This window comes from Emydura macquarii, unplaced genomic scaffold, assembly GCF_026122565.2.
Source record: "Emydura macquarii macquarii isolate MOO-44397 ecotype Brisbane River unplaced genomic scaffold, CSIRO-AGI_Emac_v2 contig_2734, whole genome shotgun sequence".
Classification (NCBI taxonomy): domain Eukaryota; kingdom Metazoa; phylum Chordata; order Testudines; family Chelidae; genus Emydura; species Emydura macquarii.
Genome location: NW_027132871.1, coordinates 3,811,359 through 3,832,499, shown reverse-complemented (window position 1 = coordinate 3,832,499; position 21,141 = coordinate 3,811,359). Strand labels below are relative to the sequence as shown.

General features: G+C 42.1%; 1 protein-coding gene and 1 long non-coding RNA gene across 2 annotated transcripts in view; both read left to right on the top strand.

Moving 5' to 3' along the window:
- Window positions 1–529: 529 nt before the first annotated feature.
- On the top strand, window positions 530–3,506 carry LOC137165057 (uncharacterized). The gene is made up of 2 exons (XR_010923277.1): window positions 530–601; window positions 2,678–3,506. It is a non-coding gene; the product is annotated as an uncharacterized lncRNA (long non-coding RNA).
- Window positions 3,507–7,568: 4,062 nt separating this feature from the next.
- Window positions 7,569–21,141, top strand: part of EGFL6 (EGF like domain multiple 6) — a 98,718-nt gene continuing 85,145 nt past the window's right edge. Inside the window, exons 1-4 of the mRNA XM_067566168.1 lie at window positions 7,569–7,691; window positions 8,136–8,282; window positions 9,352–9,445; window positions 13,235–13,564. Of these exons, the coding sequence (XP_067422269.1) occupies window positions 13,485–13,564 (80 nt within the window). The 5' untranslated portion in view covers window positions 7,569–7,691; window positions 8,136–8,282; window positions 9,352–9,445; window positions 13,235–13,484. The remainder of the gene's footprint in view (window positions 7,692–8,135; window positions 8,283–9,351; window positions 9,446–13,234; window positions 13,565–21,141) is intronic.

Here is a 21,141-nt window from a genome sequence, read left to right as displayed (position 1 = left end):
AAACTTTTGTTGAAGTAGTGACATTTACAAAGACGTTAGCTACCTGGAGTTAATTAGCAATCAACTCTAGTTAAAACAGGAGAAAAACAAAAAAACAACCACCTCTAGTCTGGTGGAAGGAGCACCTGTAGCTCGCCAGTCTTCTGCTGCAAAAATAGATCCTAGCTGAGTTTCCTTTCCATGCCAGTGCAGCAACCCCAATAACATTTGTTTTTCTTAAAGTGCCAGCTCCTGAAGTCAGATGACTAAGTATCTCAGCTTTCATTTAAAAAAAAAAAAAATCTAACCCTCAGCTGTGGAGAAAAGCTTGAAATTATATTTATAAAGAACAAAAGAAAAACAAAAAGATTATATTTTTATTATTGTTTAAAATGTCTTGATTTTGGAAGCAGGTCATTTATTATATGCTTCTATGGTGCTGTGACAGGCTTAATGTGTGCCAGCATGAGTCAATTAGATTTAGATGCTTCAGCTGGAGAGGAACTAGGGCTTGATAAAGCCTAATGGCAAATGAAGCCCAGCTGGGGAAGATGCTGGTATGGCATTATAATTTGCCAGGAAAGAAGTATGAGGAGGAGTGCTACAGTCACTCAGAATGAAAGTGAGTTGGTTAGAGACAAGGTGGTGGAGGTGGAGGAGGATCAGGATCAGGATCTGAAGCCTGGGGGTCCTTCCCTATGCTAGGGAGACTTACAAAAGATCCTGAGGAGTGAAGCAGCAAGGGGGAGTAGAGGAAGCTCTGGCAGTAAGCCCAAAGATGGGTGAGGAGAGGATTAGGAAGGAGCCCAAAGAAACATCAACAGGGTCTATGAGTAAGCATGCTGATGTTGCTAATCATAGGGTCCCTAGGCTGGCTTAGGTTTCCCTCCTAGCTGCCAGGGTGGTGGCATAGGCTGAGAAACTGGAAGAGAAAACTGTCTCAGCTGGCCTGCAGGCAGCTTTTTTTTTTTTTTTTTTTTTTTTTTTGGGGGGGGGGTATGCTGCTATCCTAGAAGGGGTGGGGAGGACAACTATGTAATGATCTGGCCAGAGGACTGAATCATGAAGCGTGAGCACCCAGAGGCACAGATAGAGAGAGGGGTCACAGTGTGAGCAAATGATGGAAGGGGGGCACCAGGTGGGGTGAGAGCTAATTCCCAGTCTCTGACCTGAGGAGGCACACCTGTGGTGAGTGGAACCCCCTTCAGAGGTGCTTATTACAATGGGGCCTGAGGGGGCCTTTAGGTACTACTCCAGTATCCATGTCCCATAACCATAACTAGAAGTGGTTGGAAATTTTCTGACGGAAAATGCTGACATGCTGGAATCAGAATGTTCCTTGGGAACAACAAGTTTATTCCATTAAAACTTTTGATGGGAACCAGACTATTTTCTCTGACTTCCCCAGCAGTCTACTGGGTGGCGGACATGAAGTGGGGCTCCCCAAGTTTCAAAGCACCTGGCTCTTCTGTATCCTGTCAGGTGGGTTGCCACAGCGCTAGAGCTTCCGGGATACCTGGCTGACAGGCTACTTAAGAAGCCAGGCAGCAGCTGGCCCCCTTCCTGGGCTGCCTGACTGGTAAGCAGTCTGGCTGCTCAGTTGCTGGGCCCCCTGGCCACTGAGAAGTGTCCACAGGAGGCAAGCTCACACAGATATGGTGGCCCAAACCCTGTATAGCAGGGGTGGCCAAACTTTACTGACTCCCCCAAGACCCCCCTTCCTGCTGGACAGAATCCTCTTGCCCCACCACCCTGCTGCAGGGCAGAAGCTCTGAGCTCCCCACCCTAGCCTGGTAAGTGGAGAATGGTGGGGGGTGGAAAGGAGGGCTCTGTGAGTTGCACTTTAATTGTAAAAGAGTCACATGTGGCTCCTGACCCACAGTTTGGCCACCCCTGCTCTCTAGGGATCACTCTGGGCCATGGTGGCTATTTCATCCAGTACACTGAACAAGCAGCAACTGTAGTGGCATGTTGCCTGCAGGACCCCTGGGGTAAATTCCATCTAGCCAATCCTTGCTTAGTCCCTGTACAAAACCCAGCTTCCTTGTGGGGCAGGGTGAATTTCACCTTTCTTCCATGTGCTGTGCTACCCATTTGATTTCAAAACATCAAAAGGAGGTAAGTTAAAGTTTAAAGCTCCCAGAAGTTGAATTACAGGGCAATCATTTACTCTTTAACACATTAAAGTAACCTAAAGGTGTATGTTATTCACCCTTTCATTTTAAAGGTGTAGTTTCACTACATGGGCTTTAGACATCATCTTCTGTTGGAAAGAAGACGCCTAAGACAGAGATTCTACTTAATTAGACTAACATATGGAAAAACTCTTATAAAAAGATCAACAGTACTTGAATTTTCTTGTTACAGATGTATGTAGTCAAGTAGCAAAAGACCTACATTTCAATGTGTAAAGAAATAGCAAAAAAAGTCCACAGCTTTTTGGCAAAAGGAGCTGAAACCAAGGAATCGTGTCAAAAGCCAGAAATTTAGCCTCATAAAAGTTCTCAGTCAAAACCACCTAGCCGTCTCTTATTACATTCATTCATAAAGCTGCTGGAACTGGCAATCTGTGCTGTCTGGAGAGATTGCATAGGAATCAATTTTTTTAAAACCTGTTGGGAGATATCTCAAATGTGGGGCTTTATATGTTGAATGTTTAGTGTTAGGTTCTTCACATTGAACTTGCTGCATTTTTCAGGAATAACAAGAGGAAAAATAACGAGTCCTCAATGCTCCCCTTTGTCCTGTGAATGTGGAAGGGATAGCTGCAGCCTGGACTGGAGAAGCAAGGAAGGGGAGAATTCTGGCTCCACATGACTCCATTCCCACCTCCTCCCAGACCCAATGAAGCACTTCTGTGGACTATGGGCTCCAAAGAAGTAGAAGAGGACAGTCAGGAACAGAAAAGCATAGCTCAGTCAAAACCGTTGCACCATGTCACTGAGCTAGGTGAACCTGAGAGTAGTGTCATACAATATCTTCCTGAATAGCCCTTACTTTTGGGAGCTTCTGACATAGTCTGTCAGTTTAGAGAGAAATTTCTCTGTCATTTCTGCTGTGAGTGAGCAGGGCTGGAAAATTGGGGGGAACACTAAGCAAGTACAAATTCACTACCTTTCCTAGTGTCGTGCAGAATAACCCACAGAGGTAATCACTGGACCCTGAGTTTCTGGGCCTGTCAGCCTGTGGAAAACACCATCCTGTGGTAAATCCATGCGCTTTTTTGTCTCTGCTGAAAGTACTTGTATGGTATTCTAACAGACATGAGAACTTCCCCCATCTGTCTTAATGGAATCTTAAAACAGCCAATTTTTAATAAAAAGTAACAATGGTAAACTATAATAAGAATATTGAGTGCTGGAAGGTCTTAGAGCCATTTTTGCTACTTTTTAAAAATTGCTATTTTTCTTTTGCTTTTCCTCTGCTATGTTGTCACTGTCATCCAACATTGAGTCATAGAATGTTACAGTTGGAAAGGATGTCAGGAGGTCATCTAGTCCAGCCTCCTGTTAAGTTAAGTATGGTAAATGGTAAAATGTGCACAGCTAGTTAGGCTCTATCTACACAAGGAAACCTCCCAATTTCTGGGAAAGGTTGTTAGGAAAGGGTTCCTATGAACCAATGGCTATTTGAGATGAGGGTAGATGGATGATTTTAAAGGCACAAATGGTACTCTAGGTGCCCATCTCTCACTGAAAGTTAATAGGAGTTTAGGCACCTAAGGGCTAGATACACAATGTCTACACTGGGAGGTGGGAAGGAAAAAACTGTAGTAGCGAGTCTGAGTGTGTGTCAACTGACCCAGAACTTTTCATAGTCCAGTGATTAGGGCACTTAGCTGGAGGGTGGGGTGAGGTCAAATCCTTGTTCTGCTCAGGTGGAGTGGGGCTTTTCAGCCTGGTTTGCCCAGATCCTGAGTGAATGCTCTAACCCCTGAATTACTAGATAAAAAGGGGGCACCGCCTTCTCTAGCTGTGTTGATGCAAGCCCTGCTCCAGTGGGCATAGTCTAAGGCAGCGGTTCTCAACCTTTTTTTCCCCGAGTACCACTCGGGTCAGGTACAGTCAGGTCACGTACCACTTGACCTGACTGTACCTGACCCGAGTACCACTCTGGGGGGGGGGGGGGGGGAAGGGTGGGGGACTTTCTGCAGCAGCGGGTTACATGGGGGGAACAATGCCCTCTGCCGAAACCCTTCTGCCCCTTTTCGGCGGCAGGGTTTTGCGGGTGGGCACTTCCGGCGGCAGATTCGGCGGCGCAGTACGGCTCGCGTACCACCCAGCCTTCTTCGAAGTACCACTGGTGGTACGTGTACCACCAGTTGAGAACTGCTGATCTAAGGCATGCCTACTCAATCAGGCAAGATAGGCATTCTCTCTTACCTAGTTTGAGGATGCTGCTGGGGCTTAGTAGGTGTTAATTAGGCACCAACCATCAGGATTTAGGTAGTTGTGCACATTCCTACTGGCGGATTTTTAGGCACTCGGACTATATTGGCAGAAATTTAGGCACCTAGAGAATTTAGATGCCTACAGGGCTAGATGGCAAATGAGCATGGATTTTGAAGATCTAAATTTTGGATTTAGGGGGTTGAAGTGACTGGGAAGCTGTCGTAATGGAGGGGCCATCAGGCAGTAGCACTGCAGCGCCATATGCCAGGTCACAACGCCACTTGGTTTGGGGACCCTCTTAAAGGGGAGGCCCAGGGCAAACTCTCCCTTTTGCCTCACCCTGGACAGCCCTGCCTAAATCCCTTTATGAATCTAACCTTGCGTGTCATTTGTACCTCTCAAAATCTCCCCTAGGACATTTTTGGAAAGTGTGATTGAGATTTGGACCTAAAGTGATCTTGGTTTCTTGAAGTCTCAAGAATTTTTTCTGTAATGGTTCTGAAAACGATTGTGTCCCATCTCCACTAGTGATAAACCATTTCAGCAGGGATTGTTGCTGGCAGCCACTGTCATGAGAAACAAAATCAAGTATAATACTTAGCTGAGGATAATGTTTGGTTTGACACTGCTTGCCTTACTCACAGGAGCAGTTTTATATATTCTTAAAAGGGGACTGCTCTGGTGATTGGCCTGTGGCGTATAAAAACTGTGTGGTAAAGTGGCATTCCTGCAGTGAGAGAATTGTGGATTTAGACACAATGAAATATCTGTACATTAAAAATTGTTTTAAATCTTTTATGGATTAAATGTCTTTCTAAATGTTTAAGAGAAAAGTATAAAAAGCTTCTCTGTATTTTAAATCACTTGTAAATTTTATCACAGAGAAGCCAAATGAAAACATGTTTCACATTACATTAGTGTATTGACCAGGGAATTTTTCTGAGCCCACTTTGAATGCAACCTTATGTATATGAAGATGGTAGTGACAGTATGTGACTGACAAGTGAAACACAGACAGATTATTCAGTAGTTAGTGAGAAATCAAGTTAATGCCACATCCCATGGGCCAAATACTGTTTGCTTTACTCATGCAAGACTCCATTGAACTCCAGGACAACTTTGTGTCAGTGAGGCAAGCAGGTTTTCATTTCATGTGAGGTCCTACAGCTCAGAGAGACCTGGGAGAAGAGATTTCTTGTAATGGGGCATGAACACCACTGACGTCAACTGCAAAACTCCCACTGATTTAACATGAGCAGGCTGTAGTCCTTAAGTGTAGAATTTGTTCCATTTTCAGGATAGGCACTACTGCAGCTCAGTCAGCAATTATTCATATTCCTTGATTCAGGGCTTGATGCTGCAGTTTTATAGAGACATGACTCCCGCTGAAGTTAATGGCACTATAGGTCACAATCCTGCAAAGGCTTATGCATGTGTTTAACTTTACACAGGTGAGTCTTCTCATTGAAGTCCACAGTAATGTCATAAATAACATTCAGGAAACAACGAGGAGCTCATTCCATGACCATGTTTTCCTGATTTGCCATCGCTGATTCCAATAAAGTAGATCAATGAAAAGTGGGCTAACAGTAGGGCCCTGGGGCAGAAGTAAACTGCAGCTGGAAAGATGGGCTCTATCACTGAATAAAGAAAAGCTAAGAGAGATTTTTGGATGACTTATTAAATATGACCTTATGGACCACTCTCCTCCGGTCTGTATTGTGAATGGTTCCTGTGTGAGTACCAAGGAAAGGGTAGAAGGAAGCATCCAAAGAGCCTTCCCATAGCTCCTCACTCAGGGCCAGCCCCAGTTTCAGTCCCACAGTTGCCTCCCCTTAGCAGACAGAGTACTCCCTGCTAATGCCCACTGGAACATGTGGAAGCAAGGTATGGGGCCTGTCATATCTTCCAGTGTACATGAAGCTTGGACCACCAGAGCTGACTGACCAGGCAAAAGAGCTCATGCTGATCCCTTGAAGGGGGTATAGCCACAGAGTGCACTCCCTTGAACTCCACAATGTGGGTCTGTGCCTAATAAACCCTGGACCTGATTCCTCTCTGAACCTGGTGGTGTAAATGAGGAGTGACTTCACTGAAATCAATGGAGATACTCTGGTGTAAAACTGATGTTTGGGAGAGGAGAAAGAGACCCATCAGATGGCCAGGATACTTAAGAAATAGTTTGTTACCCAGGGATTAGTGCATGTCTTGGATGAACTGATAGACATATGAGGCCCCAGAAGTGCCCTAATCCTTTGTAAAGATATTGCCAGTCATGTCCTATTGTTGTTTTAGAAAATATTTTATAAAATAAGGCAAAAAGGTCATATGTGAGCAATTATTAGGTGTAATTGGCATGGGTATGACATCATTGACACCAATTGGTAAGTTCAGTTTGTGTCCAGGGTTCATTTCATAATGTATAATAGGACATTCTTAACTAAGGATACCTGCAGTGTGGGGGAAAAAACCACATATAACTGCTGCAGAGAAACTTCCTTCGCACACCTCTGTAGGTGTAGGAGATCTTTCACTGAATTTCTTGCCAAAATGAATATGTATTATTTGTTAGCTTTTTTTCTGTGTGGCTGATTCCGCTGGGCATTTACAACAGCTGATCCTACTGACCGTCAGTAGTGAATTTTAGAATTATATGCTGCCATTGGTACAAAACGGAATGTGTATGTCTGTTGTGGGGCGAAAAAAATCGCTTATTTTTGTAACTATTTGAAAAGGAAACATTGTTAATTGAATTTGCTGTAAATTAGTTCCAATTTTGCCCAATCATACAGCCAAATTTTGAAAGTGCAGAATTTGTCCCATCATTTTAAACTTGACTAATAGTGCCTTTTTAAGCACTAGACTATTAAATGTATGTGTCTTGTGTATTGTTTGTGGAGCTGGCTGGAATCCAGGAAGTTTGGGTTGGACATTTTATGTGCTAATTATTTAAGACGGTTATACTATGTTTATTGCGAAAACCTCCCAGTATTGTCGATTCTTGTGTTCTGCATGCTGTCAGTACAATGCTTTTGTTACTCAAAGGAAGGAAACCATAGAATGTGTAAGCAGTGTAAATCTGTCACTTTGGGAACTTACATTATGCCTGTGTGCTTTGTTTGGAGAGGAAAAAGTGAAAGGTCTGGGTGGAGATTTTATCATCATCACCTCACTCAGCTTTCTTGCTTTCTATACACCAGAGATTAAAACCATTTAGAGTTCAACAGTGTGGAAGGTCAGGAAGGAACAAGAAATAATAGCCCAGACAGAGGTGGAGTGAGACATCCTGGCTAAATCAGACAGGGATATAGTCAGCTTTGGGTAAGTATTTATATATAAGGGCTCTGCTTTGATGGGCTAGTAATCCATCCAAGGGGGAAATTAAACATCCTGTTACTCCTGTAACGACATTAATGAACAATTCCAAAGAGATGCACACCTGTTACACATATAATGCTCAGATATGGTAGAATCATCTGAGATCATCCTAAATAGGAAGGATAGAAGACTGATATCAGCTCCCCTGTTTCTCAGAATATTGTCACCTTTTCCATTTGCATTGAAATGACATTGCAGTATGCATGCCAAAACTCAGAAAGTTTTCCTCAGATGACCAATTGCCCCAAATCCCTGGAAGGAAATTGCCCTTTGCTTCATGCTGACCTTTGTTAGTTCAAGGCATTTGAGTGGGGGATACAGGAAGAAAGAGGAAAAGGTGGAGGAGCTGATGGAAGCTGGATTCTCACTTTTTCCTTTTGTCCTCAGAATAAACTTCAGTCTGATTTCACAATATGGACAGGCCCCAAACAATCTCTGGGTTAGCTGAGTAAACATTTACTATGGAGGAGTGTGAGTTCTGACTTCCACTGAAAGGAAACTCGTTGACTGGCTGGCCCCACAGCAAAGCAGGAGGTCTGTGTTTAGATCTGGAGTGTTTGGCCAAATAGAGGACAGATGGCTTGAGGATGTCACACTCTCAGGCCTTGTCTACAGTACAACTATAACTGAGTTCGGGGAGCTGGTTACAACATATTTTAAGGTGGTACTGCGGAACATATTAAAGGGACATGGCTTCATGGTAGCCTCCTACAATTGTTAATCATGTTTTGTAACCAGATTAGCAGCCGTGTTGCTGAGGGTAAACACAGATAAACAAAGTTTATCTACTTCTTATTTGGGGAATATGGAGTTTGGTTTAGTTAGTTTACTCACTTCTTTTTTACCACCATACCACTTCCAGTTAAGGGAGAAATATGTTGTGACCTAATTCTCTGACTTAGTTATAGTTTCAATAAAGATAACAACAATGTAGATGGGGCTTTGGTCGCTTCAAAAGCAAGGCCATTGCAACATGGGTGTTATAAGGGAGGCCTAGAGTAAATCCAAACTCAGATGTCAAGCATGAGTAAAATCTATGTCCCATTTCACTGGGTTCTTTCACTGTTTAAACCGTCTCATTTTAACCCTGTCCTAAGAAAGTGTGAGAGGTGGATGATACTCTGATGATTTCCTGCCTTTGGGCTTAATCTGGCACATGCTGAGTGGAAGCACTCAGCACCTTCCGGGACTGAATCCTTAAAAAGAGACAGGATTGCAAATATTAATGTACTGGCAAAAGCTCAACATCCTATGTGAAATCTAGTATTTCAGTTTCTCTAATTATTTTACTAAGCATAAAACATACCTTTGGATAGTCTGGTTATTACCTATCAATAGATTATACTAATCTAAAATGGTTTTGAAGGGAAGAATTAAAGTGCATAACTCACCATGTAATTTTAAAATTCAGAATCAAATTCACCTTCAGTCAGTAAAATACAGATCATTATTTTAATGGTACGTCTCTTGTCAAAGGTTGCATTAACTGAGTGTAGAAGTGTCCATGCATGATGAAATGTCTCTATAATATATATTTTAAGGAAATGTAGTGCCCTTGAACAGTACTGAACTGACTGAATTCCTCTCTTTGTCAACCACACAGGCACCCAAGTAAGACACTCATGTTGGCAGTGCATGTTTTCCCAGTCTGTCTCACCAAAAGTACCTTAAACCTGACCTGAAGTAACCATTCCTAGGTGAGTCAATCAACATACACTCAATCAACATGGATGTCAATACACTTCACAATGGCCACTGACCAGCTATCAAATGTGAACTGTCCAGAGTTGTATTTGAACCAGTGACCTAGAGATGAAAGGGTTGTACCCCATTACCAGTCCTATACATTCCCCAACAAATGACATTTACCCATTTTAAAACACTTATGGATCATTTTATATTGGGGCTCAATTTTACATCTTGTTACAAATACTGTTTTCAATAAGGAATTCTAAAGTTTTGACGTTGCCCCTCCATGATGAAATGATATAGAGTCTGCACAAGGCTATTTTGGGAGGAAGTCTGCAGTCACAGGAGACAAAACAAAAATCAGCAGGGGAGTCCAGGGGATATTTAGCATCAAGACTGGATACAGAAAAATGTCTGACAGTTTTATGGGGTTTGGATAAAATATTATATTTTTGGTAAGTTTTGATGTGAGCATGGTGGGGAGACTTAATGATCACTCTGGCTAGAGGGCAGACGGAGATGAACAGGCATTTCTGCTTAAAACGCTTGTACTTACAAAGAGTAGAAGGGGCTAATCTTGTGGTTAAGGAACAGGAGTTGCTATTAAGATTTGGGTTCTATTCCTATCTATGCTACAGATGTCCTGTTGGATCTTGCACAAGTTAAATGACATGTCCCTTACCTTCCCCTTCTGTCAAATGAGGATAATGTTACTTACCTAGCTCCCCAGATTGTTGCAAGACTTAATTGTTTATACAGAGCTATGAGATCATTGAATGGAAGGTGTTATACAAGTGCAAAATATTATTACTGGCCAAGGTCCTTAAGGCAGGGCTTTGCCTACCCTCTTTTGAGTCAGATACATTATCGTGATTAGAGATGGGTGAATAATTCACAAAGAATAAATTACTCCACAAATTTATGGAGTGGTTTTCAGTTCTGTAAATTTCATAGTGGATTACAATTCTCTTGAATTTGCTGTATGAATGTATTTCACACATCTTTTTGAGAATACTTTACCTTTCTGAATTGTTTGTGAACAGCATTGCATACACTTGGCTATTTAAAGTTTGAGCTGTTGTGGTTACTCAAATAAGTCACATTGCATCAAGTCAGATTCTGGCATCAGTTACTCAAGATACCTAATGTTGTAACTCTACATTAGCACAGCTATAAATGGGATCAGAATATAGTCCATTGTTTCTGTTCACTGACCAAACCTGTACATAGATATTGCCGGTAAGGAAACTGAATCTGAATCCTTCCCATGCTGCCAAATGTTGCTTAGGGCAGAAAAGGACCTGGGGGTTACAGTGGACAAGAAGCTTGACATGAGCCAACAGTGCGCCCTTGTTGCCAAGAAGGCTAACGGCATATTGGGCTGCATTAGCAGGAGCATTGCCAACAGATCAAGAGAATGATTATTCCCCTCTATTCGGCACTGGTGAGGCTACATCTGGAATATTGTCCAGTTTGGGGCCCCACACTATAGAAAGGATGTGAACAAATTGGAGAAAGTCCAGTGAAGGGCAATGAAAACGATTAGAAGGCTGGAGCACATGACTTATGAGGAGAGGCTGATGGCACTGGGTTTATACTGCAGAAGAGAAGACTGAGGGAGGGGATTTGATAGCAGCCTTTAACTACCTGAAAGGGGCTTCCAGGGAGGATGGAGCTAGGCTGTTCTCAGTAGTGGCCAATGCCAAAACAAGGAGCAGTGGTCTCAAGTTGCAGTGGGGAAGATCTAGTTTGGATACTAGGAAAAACTTTTTCATTAGAAGGGTGCAGCACTGGAATGGGTTACCTAGGGAGGTGGTGGAATCTCCATCCTTAGAGGTTTTTAAGGCCTGGCTCGACAAAGCCTTTGCAGGGATGATTTAGTTGTGGTTGGTCCTGCAGGAGGTTGGACTAGATGACTCTTGGGGTCCCTTCCAATCCTAATCGTCTATGATTCTATGAAGGCTCCACCCTCCCTGTCTCTCCTGGACTGCTCTTTGTGTCGTCTATGTTGTTAAGTCCCTTTGGAACCAGGTGGCTAGCCAATATTCAGGATCTTGTGGTTTGTTTCTATAAGGAGGAGAAATAGATGATGGAAGCAGGTATTTCTTTGATGCAAACTTGTTTGTTTACAAAGAATGTTGATGATTTAACACAGATACTGGTATCAAACAAGGATGTGTTCTCGCACCTCTTCTGTTTGGCATTGTCATTGACTTCATTATGAGAGAAAGTGTAGAACAGGGGTTGGCAACCTATGGCACGCTTGTCAAACATGGCACGCAAGATGATTTTGAGCGGCACTCACGCTGGGCTCACGTCACATGGGAAAGGGGTGGGACGGGAAGGGGTGGGGCCGGGAGGGGGAAATGAGAACTTGGGACTCCACTATGGAAAAGTTGCAACATAGGCATTGCATGGATCAACAACAGGACACTAGAAAAATTAGATTTTGCTGACAACACTGCTCTTCTAAGTGACTGCTCAACCAACACTCAAGTCAAGACTGAACACATTGCAAAAGTCAGGGCCAATAATCAGTTATGAAAAAAATAAATCCAGTGAGAACTCCAGCAGCTCTCAACTCACGCATTGTGTTAGAAGGCAAAGAAATACTGGGGATAGTCAATTCTCATACGTTGGCAGTAACACGGAAGCCAAAGGGGATGTCAAGAAGGAAATAAGGTCATGAATTGGCAAGGTGGCAGCTGCTTTCACTAGCTTAAACAAGATTTGGTAGTTGAAAATGTACAATTTAAAGACCAAACTACCATGCCTTAATTTAAATGTTATTTCCATCTTAGCATAGGAATCTGAAAGCTGGAAATCTACCAAAAGTATAGACATGTGTCTAAATGTCTTTGGAAGAAAAAAAAATGCCTCAGGAGAATACTAGATACATAACAAATGCCAAGATTTGTTAGAAAGCTCAACAGCTTCTTATCTCCAAAGTTATCCAGAAAAGAAAATGGAAATATCTGGGCTGTGTTAAGAAAGGAGTGCTCTTCAGGGCATGGACCAGCTAGCACTCTATTTGTACAATACCTACCACTTTGAAGTCCCGCTCTTGTCTGGTGGTTATGCATTGCCATAATAAACATGTTCAGTAACAATAAGTATGTCTGCCATGGCAGGAGTGATGGGGGGCAGCTGGAGGTAAGAATACTCACGAATGCAAACCTGCAACTCACGTTTCGTAAATACACTTATGCCTGAAATTCATTTCCCTGGCTTGTTTGCACCAGTAAAATCAATCACTATGCAGGGTGCCAACACAAGCAAGAGAAAAGGACGAGTGGGGGAAATTCTTCCGAAAGGTGGGGGAATGTTTATGGGGATTGGTACTTCTCTGTCCATCTCTAACAATTCATCATTAAACGCTTCTTGTAAATGGGTTGTGTCAGTGCATGTCACTTGTTTTACCTCCTGGATTAGGTGCCAGCAGCCTCCACTTCACAGCTGAAGTTGTGTTAAACACAGCCTGCCTTTCTTTTTCTTCCCCTCCTCTGGGCATCCTTATCTGAATGCAATGACCTGGAATGTCTTGTGCGGCTGTCACTGTTGTGGGGTTTTTTGGTTTGGTTTTTAATTCATTGATTGGTTGGGCCCAAGCCAACCCGGGCCCGGCTTTTCTTGCACAGCAAGCTCAGTTGATGTCACTTGCTTTGGTCCAGAGCTCAGTGCTGTGAAGCGGGCAGCAAGGCAGCGTGCAAAGCCCGAGATGTGTCTGGCTGTAGGCGGGTCCCCCCGTGCAAGCGAGTGACCCGCCCCCTGCCTACCTCTATGTCTTATTTAACCAGATCCCGGAGCGTTTGGAGAGGAAGGGGGGCAGCAGCAGCAGCGTGGTTGGCCCCCCTGGCAATCAGCCGGCGGAGCTCCCTGCACTGCAGTCCCTCTCTGCACTCCGCTAAGCCGCCCGGGCGGGCTGTCCCTGGCCGGGGGATCCCGAGCCGGCGCTGGAGGGGGAGGCAAATCGAAGCCACCCAGGCAGCAGGACGCGGGGCGGCCTCACTCTCTTCCCTCCCAGTCCCTTCTCCTGGCAGCTCAGCCATGGGGCCGGTCGCTTGCAGCGCTCTGCTCGCCGCCCTGCTGCCCTTCCTTGCCCGTGGATCCGCGGACACAGCCGCCAGGTGAGTAGAGACGCGCCTGGCCGGGGCACCGCTCTCCTCTCCTCACTGCACTGAAGCCCCGCGAAGGCAAGGGCGGGGGAGGGTGAAGTTGGGGGATGATCCGCCTGTCCGGTGCCCCCTTTCTTCAAAGCGAAGGAGTGCGGCTCGAACCCCGGGCTGGAGCGGGGCAAAACTCTCTGCAGTGGCCGGAGCAGAAATCGGGATGTGCCAACCAGTGTCAGCCCTTTGTCTGGGCTTGCCTGTGATCAGGGACCAGGCGCAGATTGTTACCGATGTGTTGGTTGATGAACGCTTCCAGGGGCATATTTCACCCGGCGGGTTGTCCACACCAGCTGCTTGCTTTGCTTTGTCTGTGTCTTCGGCTGGTCGCTGTCGAGGATGCGCGATCGGTCACCCTATTGTTTCTGCTCTGATGGGTGAGTGACTCTCTCAAAATTGGGAGGAGGGAAATCAGAGATTTCAAGGTGGCGATAGAAACGCTTTTCCTGTGAACATTGGCACAGACACCTGTCCCTCGTGAGACTTTTTTTTTTTTTTTTACTTTCTGCAACCGTTCTTGAGAGCAAGAAAAAATCACTTATATTAATGATCACAGAAAACTAATAAAAAAGGGTTATGGATTTTTTAAATTAAATGAATATTTGCAATTTTTTTCTGCAGTATCTTCCCAGTTCTACTCAAATGTATATTAATTTGTTTTCACCCAATTCCTCCATATGATGATCCTTATTAACAACATACATCAATTTATTGGATGTGTGTTGTTATGTGTGTGTGAATGCAAGTACAAAGGTACATATATTTGTAGTGTAACAGTCTATCTAGGCATAAATTTAAAACGTATATTATATATGAGCTGCAATTAGAGAGAACTGCAAGTTGAACAGTTTAGAATTAGATTCCTAGTACTGCAAAGTTTTGAAGCGTTTGAGTCTAGAGTTGCAGACTGATCCGTTATAAAGTTAATGGGGTGGGTGTTATGGTTTTTGTGTGTGTGTGTTTGGTGAAATGTGGATTCTAGTTAGGAATTTCAACATCATGGGTGGTCAGACCTGGAGTTTTGTTTCAAGCCCATCACTAACTTTATTATATGTTATTCAATTCAGATTTGAACACCTGATTTTGCTTTTTCCTTCTTTAACCAGTTTCTTATCAGTGGCTGTTGCAACAACTGGTTCTGGAGGGCAATGATCCTCTTCATCTTTGATTGAGGGTGCAAGCAGCTGTGTGGTGGTAGCTATCAGCTTCTCCTGTTCATGCTCTTCCTGCCTAGCCAGAGAGATTCTTGCATGGTCCTATGATGTAGATTTAATAGACTTCCATAGGAATCTATATCTTCATGTGTTTTTCTCCAAAGCTTTGGATGCATCAAACCCTCAAACATTTTCCAGTAGGTTGATGCAGATAGATGTGCAGCATGTTAAATTCAGAACTGCTTGTTGGTACAGCTCTGATTTTATAAAGCTGAGTATAGCGCTACTTAAGATACAATTACTAAGACTTTCCCTCTATTTTACAGACTATAGACTAAACTTTCCCTGGAGTAATTCCACTGAAGTCAATGGGGTTACACTGGGGATGGCTCTGGCTCTAAAACTTAAAAAAAATCAAGGAAATATAGATGAATAAAAAGGAGGTAAGCAAAATACAGAAGGGCATATAAATTGTCCTTGTCTTTATTTGCTTGTAGAAATAAACACTCTTAATGACCATATGGTAAAGTTTTAAAACATTTGTATCCAACAAAAAGGTATCCAACAAGGTAAGATCCAGCATACAATTTTGAGAGGGAATTAACAAAATTAGTCCTAATCAGACAAACTTTTCCAGGGTTTCACATTCCGAATGCTACAGAATTAAGTAAAAAGCCATAAAGATCACAATAAAATAATAACTATTAAACAGGAGAATTCATAGCAATTAGAGATAAGTTTTCAAGATGTAACATGGTTTATTTATTTAATAATAGGGTCATGAACTGGTATGTTTCTTATCAGCAAGTGGAAGTATGCTGTTCCAGCATGTCCAGAGCTGTCAAGTGCTCAGTTTTTCAGGAACTGCACAGGGACCCAAGTTTATAAACTCCAGATCTGCTCATAGAAAACACATTTTGCACTTCTAGTGAAGCACTCATAACAAGTGTTATGTTCATGTTAGTTATTTCTTGAGGTTTTATGCATTTGTGTTTGAAGCTTCTTCAGAGGCGTGAAATTGCAAAATGAAAGCACTATCTTATTTTAATAGACAAAGTTTCTTTGATTTTTAGCTGAACCAGTGATGTGTTGTATAAAACTAAATTATATAACATTAAGCCAGGACATTTTAAGTTGAGTGATACTTGTTCCATGCCAATACGTAGGTATGATAAGACAGGTTGATATGGGCAGTTCCAAGTGGGTTTTGGCAAAGATCAGAGTTGCATCTTGTCCTAATGAAAAAAAGAGACTTTAAACATTTGGATAGAAGGGTTAAACTACATGTTAAATACATTTTGCAGAGCATACTAAATTTAAGAAGACAAAAAATACCAAGTGTCCAAGAGATCTTAGAAATAGAGACAGGAAATAACAATTCAAATCAGCTTTGAAAAACTGGAAATATAAAAGGAAAAATAATCAGTCACTGAAAAGGGAGAATCCTGGGAAGAAGTGCTACCAAAATAAATGTACAGGTCATAATGGACAATAGCTAAGAGACAACTCTGCAAAGAACTAAGACAAGAAGGAAAGACCAATAAGATTTTTGCGCTGTGTGATCAGAGGCATCATATTGTGGAACAGATTAAAATAGTTCCTTTCTTTAAAGTTCTGGTTAATCCACACATTTGGGATGACATTCTGGCCCCACTGAAGTCAATGGAAGTTTAGCCATTGACTTCAGTGGGGCCAGGATTTCACCCTAGGTTCTGGTCTTGCAGTACTAACTCAGGAAAAACTCCTATTGATTTAGATAGGAATGTTGTCTGCAAAAGGACTGTAGAATGAATCCATTTGAATAGTGGGTTCAATTCTAGGTCTTTCATTACCAGGAAATATATTTGAACTGGAAACAGTTCAGAGAACAGTGACAAAAATGGCTACGCGCTGAAAAGAATGGCTAGACATTAGGGAAAGAATTAAAAGAACTAGATTTGTATAATGTGATTAGTGGGAGATGAGCATGAAAACAATCTACAATTTATTTAAAGGATGAAAAACCAGGGCTGAGTTGTGCCTTTGAGGCATAATCATGCTGCAGAGAGGGTGGTTGGTTGGTGGTTGTTGGGTTTTTTTTTTTTTTTTTTTTTTTTGGGGGGGGGGGGAGTGATGGAAGCCTTAGGCAAATTCTTGCTGACTCAGCCAGAACTCCTGCTGGGGCTCTGAAGGTGCTCATGCTGAAGCAGAAGCTTCACGTACTTCATAGCCAGAGTTGGCTAGGGCAAAATTGGGAATATGATCACTAGAAGATAAATGACAGGGATTTTTGCAGATTTGTTTGAGCTATGACTTCTCATGAAAAACAAACACATGCCTTCATATGATACAGAGCTTAAGTGTATGTATACAGTAGATACACCCATAAATAACAGGTATGCTTTACAGTGTCTGTTGCAAGGCAGCAACATAGTCTTCGGTAAGAGAGCCAACTCTATTTTTTTTCTTTTCTTATATCATCCTTAACACTGATTGGGTCACTTCCTCAGTGTGCAGTGCTACCTATAGATTCAGTTGCACAACGCTCTAGCTGCAGAGTTCTACAGTTTAATCAGAATCATTCATTTGCATTTTAAAACTTTGAGCCGTTTCAGCACAAGGTTAATCACGTGTGCATATATTCCTCCATACGACAAAAAGCACAACCTGTCGATGGGACTGCACTGCCATGTGCATTTAGAAATGAGGATAAAGACAAGCAGTCAATTTTTAAATGTTGTTTTCTAATATTTTTCCTTGTATATAAAGTCATCCCAGGTACTATTCCGTTGGCTTCCATGGAATACATGGTACATTTGTATCAGGGATGAATTTGGTCTGGCGTGATTTTCCTTATTTTTTCATTGTGTGCATAGTTCAATTTTGGTTTTATAATTCCTTCAGTCTTGGTATACGTAGTCCACCCATACTTCTTTGTTAGACAACTTGTTTTTCTCCTCACCTTGGATGAAATCTTGGCCCTATCGAAGTCACTGGGAGTTTTGCTACTAAACTTGAGAATTTATTTTTAAAAAAATCAGAGTTATTTGGTAGCAGCATAGCTCACTTTTGAGGGAAAATTAAAAACCAGGGGTGCAATCCTGCTCCTGTCAGTCAAGGGGAGCTTTGCCTTTAATTTCAAGGAGACCAGGATTTTACCCCAGATTCTTTAGTAGAAGTTGGTGTTTGTGCGTGCAGATGCAGGCCATAACTGTCTTTAAGAGATCTCGGGGAAATAATGTACCAAATCTGATCAGCAGCTATGTTTTGAAGCACAGTATCTCAGCTCATTTTAATTGGTTTTGTTATCAAAATATCAAGACCAATTATGGTTTAAAGAAGGTGGATTTATTCCTGAACAAATTCTGTTGTTTAGTTCATTTTAACAACTGTTTGTTTTAATTAACCCAGAGGATAGATGACTCTGAAAACAGGCATTATGCTGAATTGGTGATCAGTAGATCATAAATGACAGTGTCTTCACTTTTTCTCACTCTGTTTTTTCTTTTTGTTGATAAAATGTCTGCTTGCCAGGTTTATAGTCTTGCAAAGTTCTTGTACTGAAGAACGTTTTTGACTGCTCAGGTGATAGTCGTTAATATTTTGAATGGTTTAGCTTTGTTTTATATTGTCTGTGATGGTATAGAGTGCACTCAGGCCAGTAAGGGGTTCAGTCAACACCTGCTTTGCAACTCTGGATGCCTTAAATGCTATGCTGCTATGGTTCACAGCTCTGAACCAACAGCCAGCATACAGGCATGCAGTTCACATCCTGTCTTCCACCATCCAGTTACTCTTTGCAGGAGACCTCAACAACACTTCCCGTGCTGAGTTCTCCCCCATAAAGTCTCTCTTTGCTGTGCACACTTCCTTCTTACTGTAATGCTCACAAAACCGTATCAAATTTGATGCTCCATTAAAAAGACAGTACACCACAGCTTATTATTTTTAGCTAGTGTTAACAAGCACACGATTTCAATCAAAGCGCTGAGCTGGTTTATAGTAAAAGTAAAGTAAGTTTATTGACAAAAGGAAATAGGTTAAAGTAATATAAGGAATAAAAATAGAAATACACTTCCAAGGCTGAAACTCAACACTACAAACTAGAGTCTTTTGTTCAAAGAAGTTTTTCTCACCACAGTCATTCTCCCAGCATGGCTGGCCCATTCTTTAGCCATGACCCAGCACATTGAGCTCAAAGTGCTTGGTTTCGACTCCTCAGGTAAAAGGATAACTTAGGGGTTCTCTCCCCTTTAAAGTCCAGTAAACTTCTGAAATGTATTAATGAGAATACATATGAGAAGTAAGCCCAGATGAAGTTTCTCTCTACTGATGGGGTGTAGAAGCCAGGCTGTCTTCTCCCTGCCTTATTAGCTTTGTTTACCTTATATATAAATATACCTTCATTGTCTCTACTTGTGGACCAGCTGGTCAGACAAGTGTAAACACATTCCTTTGTGTATAGCTTGCCAAACACGTTTCAGAATGTAATTATAGCACCTATTTATAACTTTGTACTCATCCTGTACACACCATTGTGACACAGAGGCCCATTGGTGGTTCTCTATTCTATGTCAGCAGCTCATTTGGCCTGACATACTCACTATATCTAACACATTGTTATGATATATACCCAAAACGTGGAATGTAATACATTAGTGGAAAACTAATAATTGTTATTAATATTCTCGCATGATGTATATGTGGATTGTGTACTCCATTATGGATATGTGATAGAATTATGTTTTTAAAATGTTTGGCAAGCAATGCATAAGCCCAGACTGCCCTAGAAAAAGGAATATGTAGTCATTTGTCTGACCAGCATAATCCTCAGGCAGAGACAATGAAGGCACATTTATGTTAAAAAGTAAACAAATCCATCAGGTTAGCAAGTGGAGGAGATAGCCTCTTAATTATAAAGATGGGGTCTGAATCTCAAATATAAGTAATCGAATCAACTTATTGTATACAATATTACTGTATTATTAACGTGTATCAAGTAAGGTCTCTTACAAAAGCTCATGACACACAGCTGATTAATATTGTAAAATGTAAATATTAATGCTATATGAGGAATTATGGATACTCCCTGATATTATGCTTTAAAGTCAATGATCAAACAAAATGAGAAACAGGTTTTCTCCCAGACAGGAGGGAAGGTAGCTCACTACTTGTTACCAGTGAAATTTAGCAAGGTGTGACCAAAAACAATGGAAGCCCTATTTACAGATGAATCAGCAGAGGAATGGGTAGCCCACAGGAAGGGAAGAACAGCATGTGGTCATCCTGAGCAAAAATAGTATGTTTGTTTGGGAAGATATAAGGAGAGAGAGAAGATGTCAACTTGGCATCTGTCACTGGACAGACACAAGGAGCCCAGAGCTCTTACAAGCTGAGAAGGGTAAATCCTTCAACTAAGGGGGTTGAAGTCTCTTGGTGAGTTAAAATTTTAGCCACTAGAAAGTGTATTTTACTTTTATTTGCTTGCAACCATTTTGTCTTGTACTTGAACTCAGTTAAAACCTCTCTGTGTTAATAAACTTTTTACTTTTAATCTAAACCAAGACTGTGCTGTGTTTGAATTGAAGCAACATTAAATCCAGTTAAAGTAATTAAGTGATGTGCTTTTGCCTCTTTAAGGAGCAAAATACCTTAATAATTATCTGAGTGTTCCAGGAGAGGGCAGGATTCCTCAGGTCAAATGGTTTTGGGAAAATTCGGGACTTGGAGTGTGTTTGGGCCAGTTGGCTGGCACAGACCACAGTGGGGCTCTTGGGTTGTAGATGGGCTGCTGGGTTGGAGTGCTGAACCATGGATGCATGCGCACACACACTCAGGGAACTGCATGCTTGTCTGCTGGTTGTTGATGTTCAGTCTTTGAGCCTCAGTCGCAGAGCATTTAAGGCACTCAGGCTTACAGGGCAGATGGTGACACAACCTCTCACTGATCTGAGTTGAATGCCAGAAGTTGACAACCATGCAAAAATGTTTGGGACCAGCATGTGACCAGTTTATATGTGATACAAATTATGACAACAGTGTGTTAGACATAATGAGTACGTCAGGCCTGACAAGAGCTGCTGACATAGAATAATGGACCACAAATAGGCTTCTGTTTCACACTGTCAGCGTATGATTTATGAGAAACGGATGCAATTTCAGATGTAGAATTTGCTGTTTTCCTTTGTCACTGGTATGAAATAATACAAAAATATTGGGAGAAGGGGTGTCTATGGGGTGAGTTACGTTAAAATTAGGATGTGCTTTGCTCGCCTTCATCCCTCAACTACTGTATGTAGAGTATTTCCCTTGATCAGTGTTGCTGTATTTATCCTATCGGGAGTGTCTGTCCTACCATATCAATCAACTTAGCTCAATGAAAAAGTGGTAGATCAGCTATCTGTT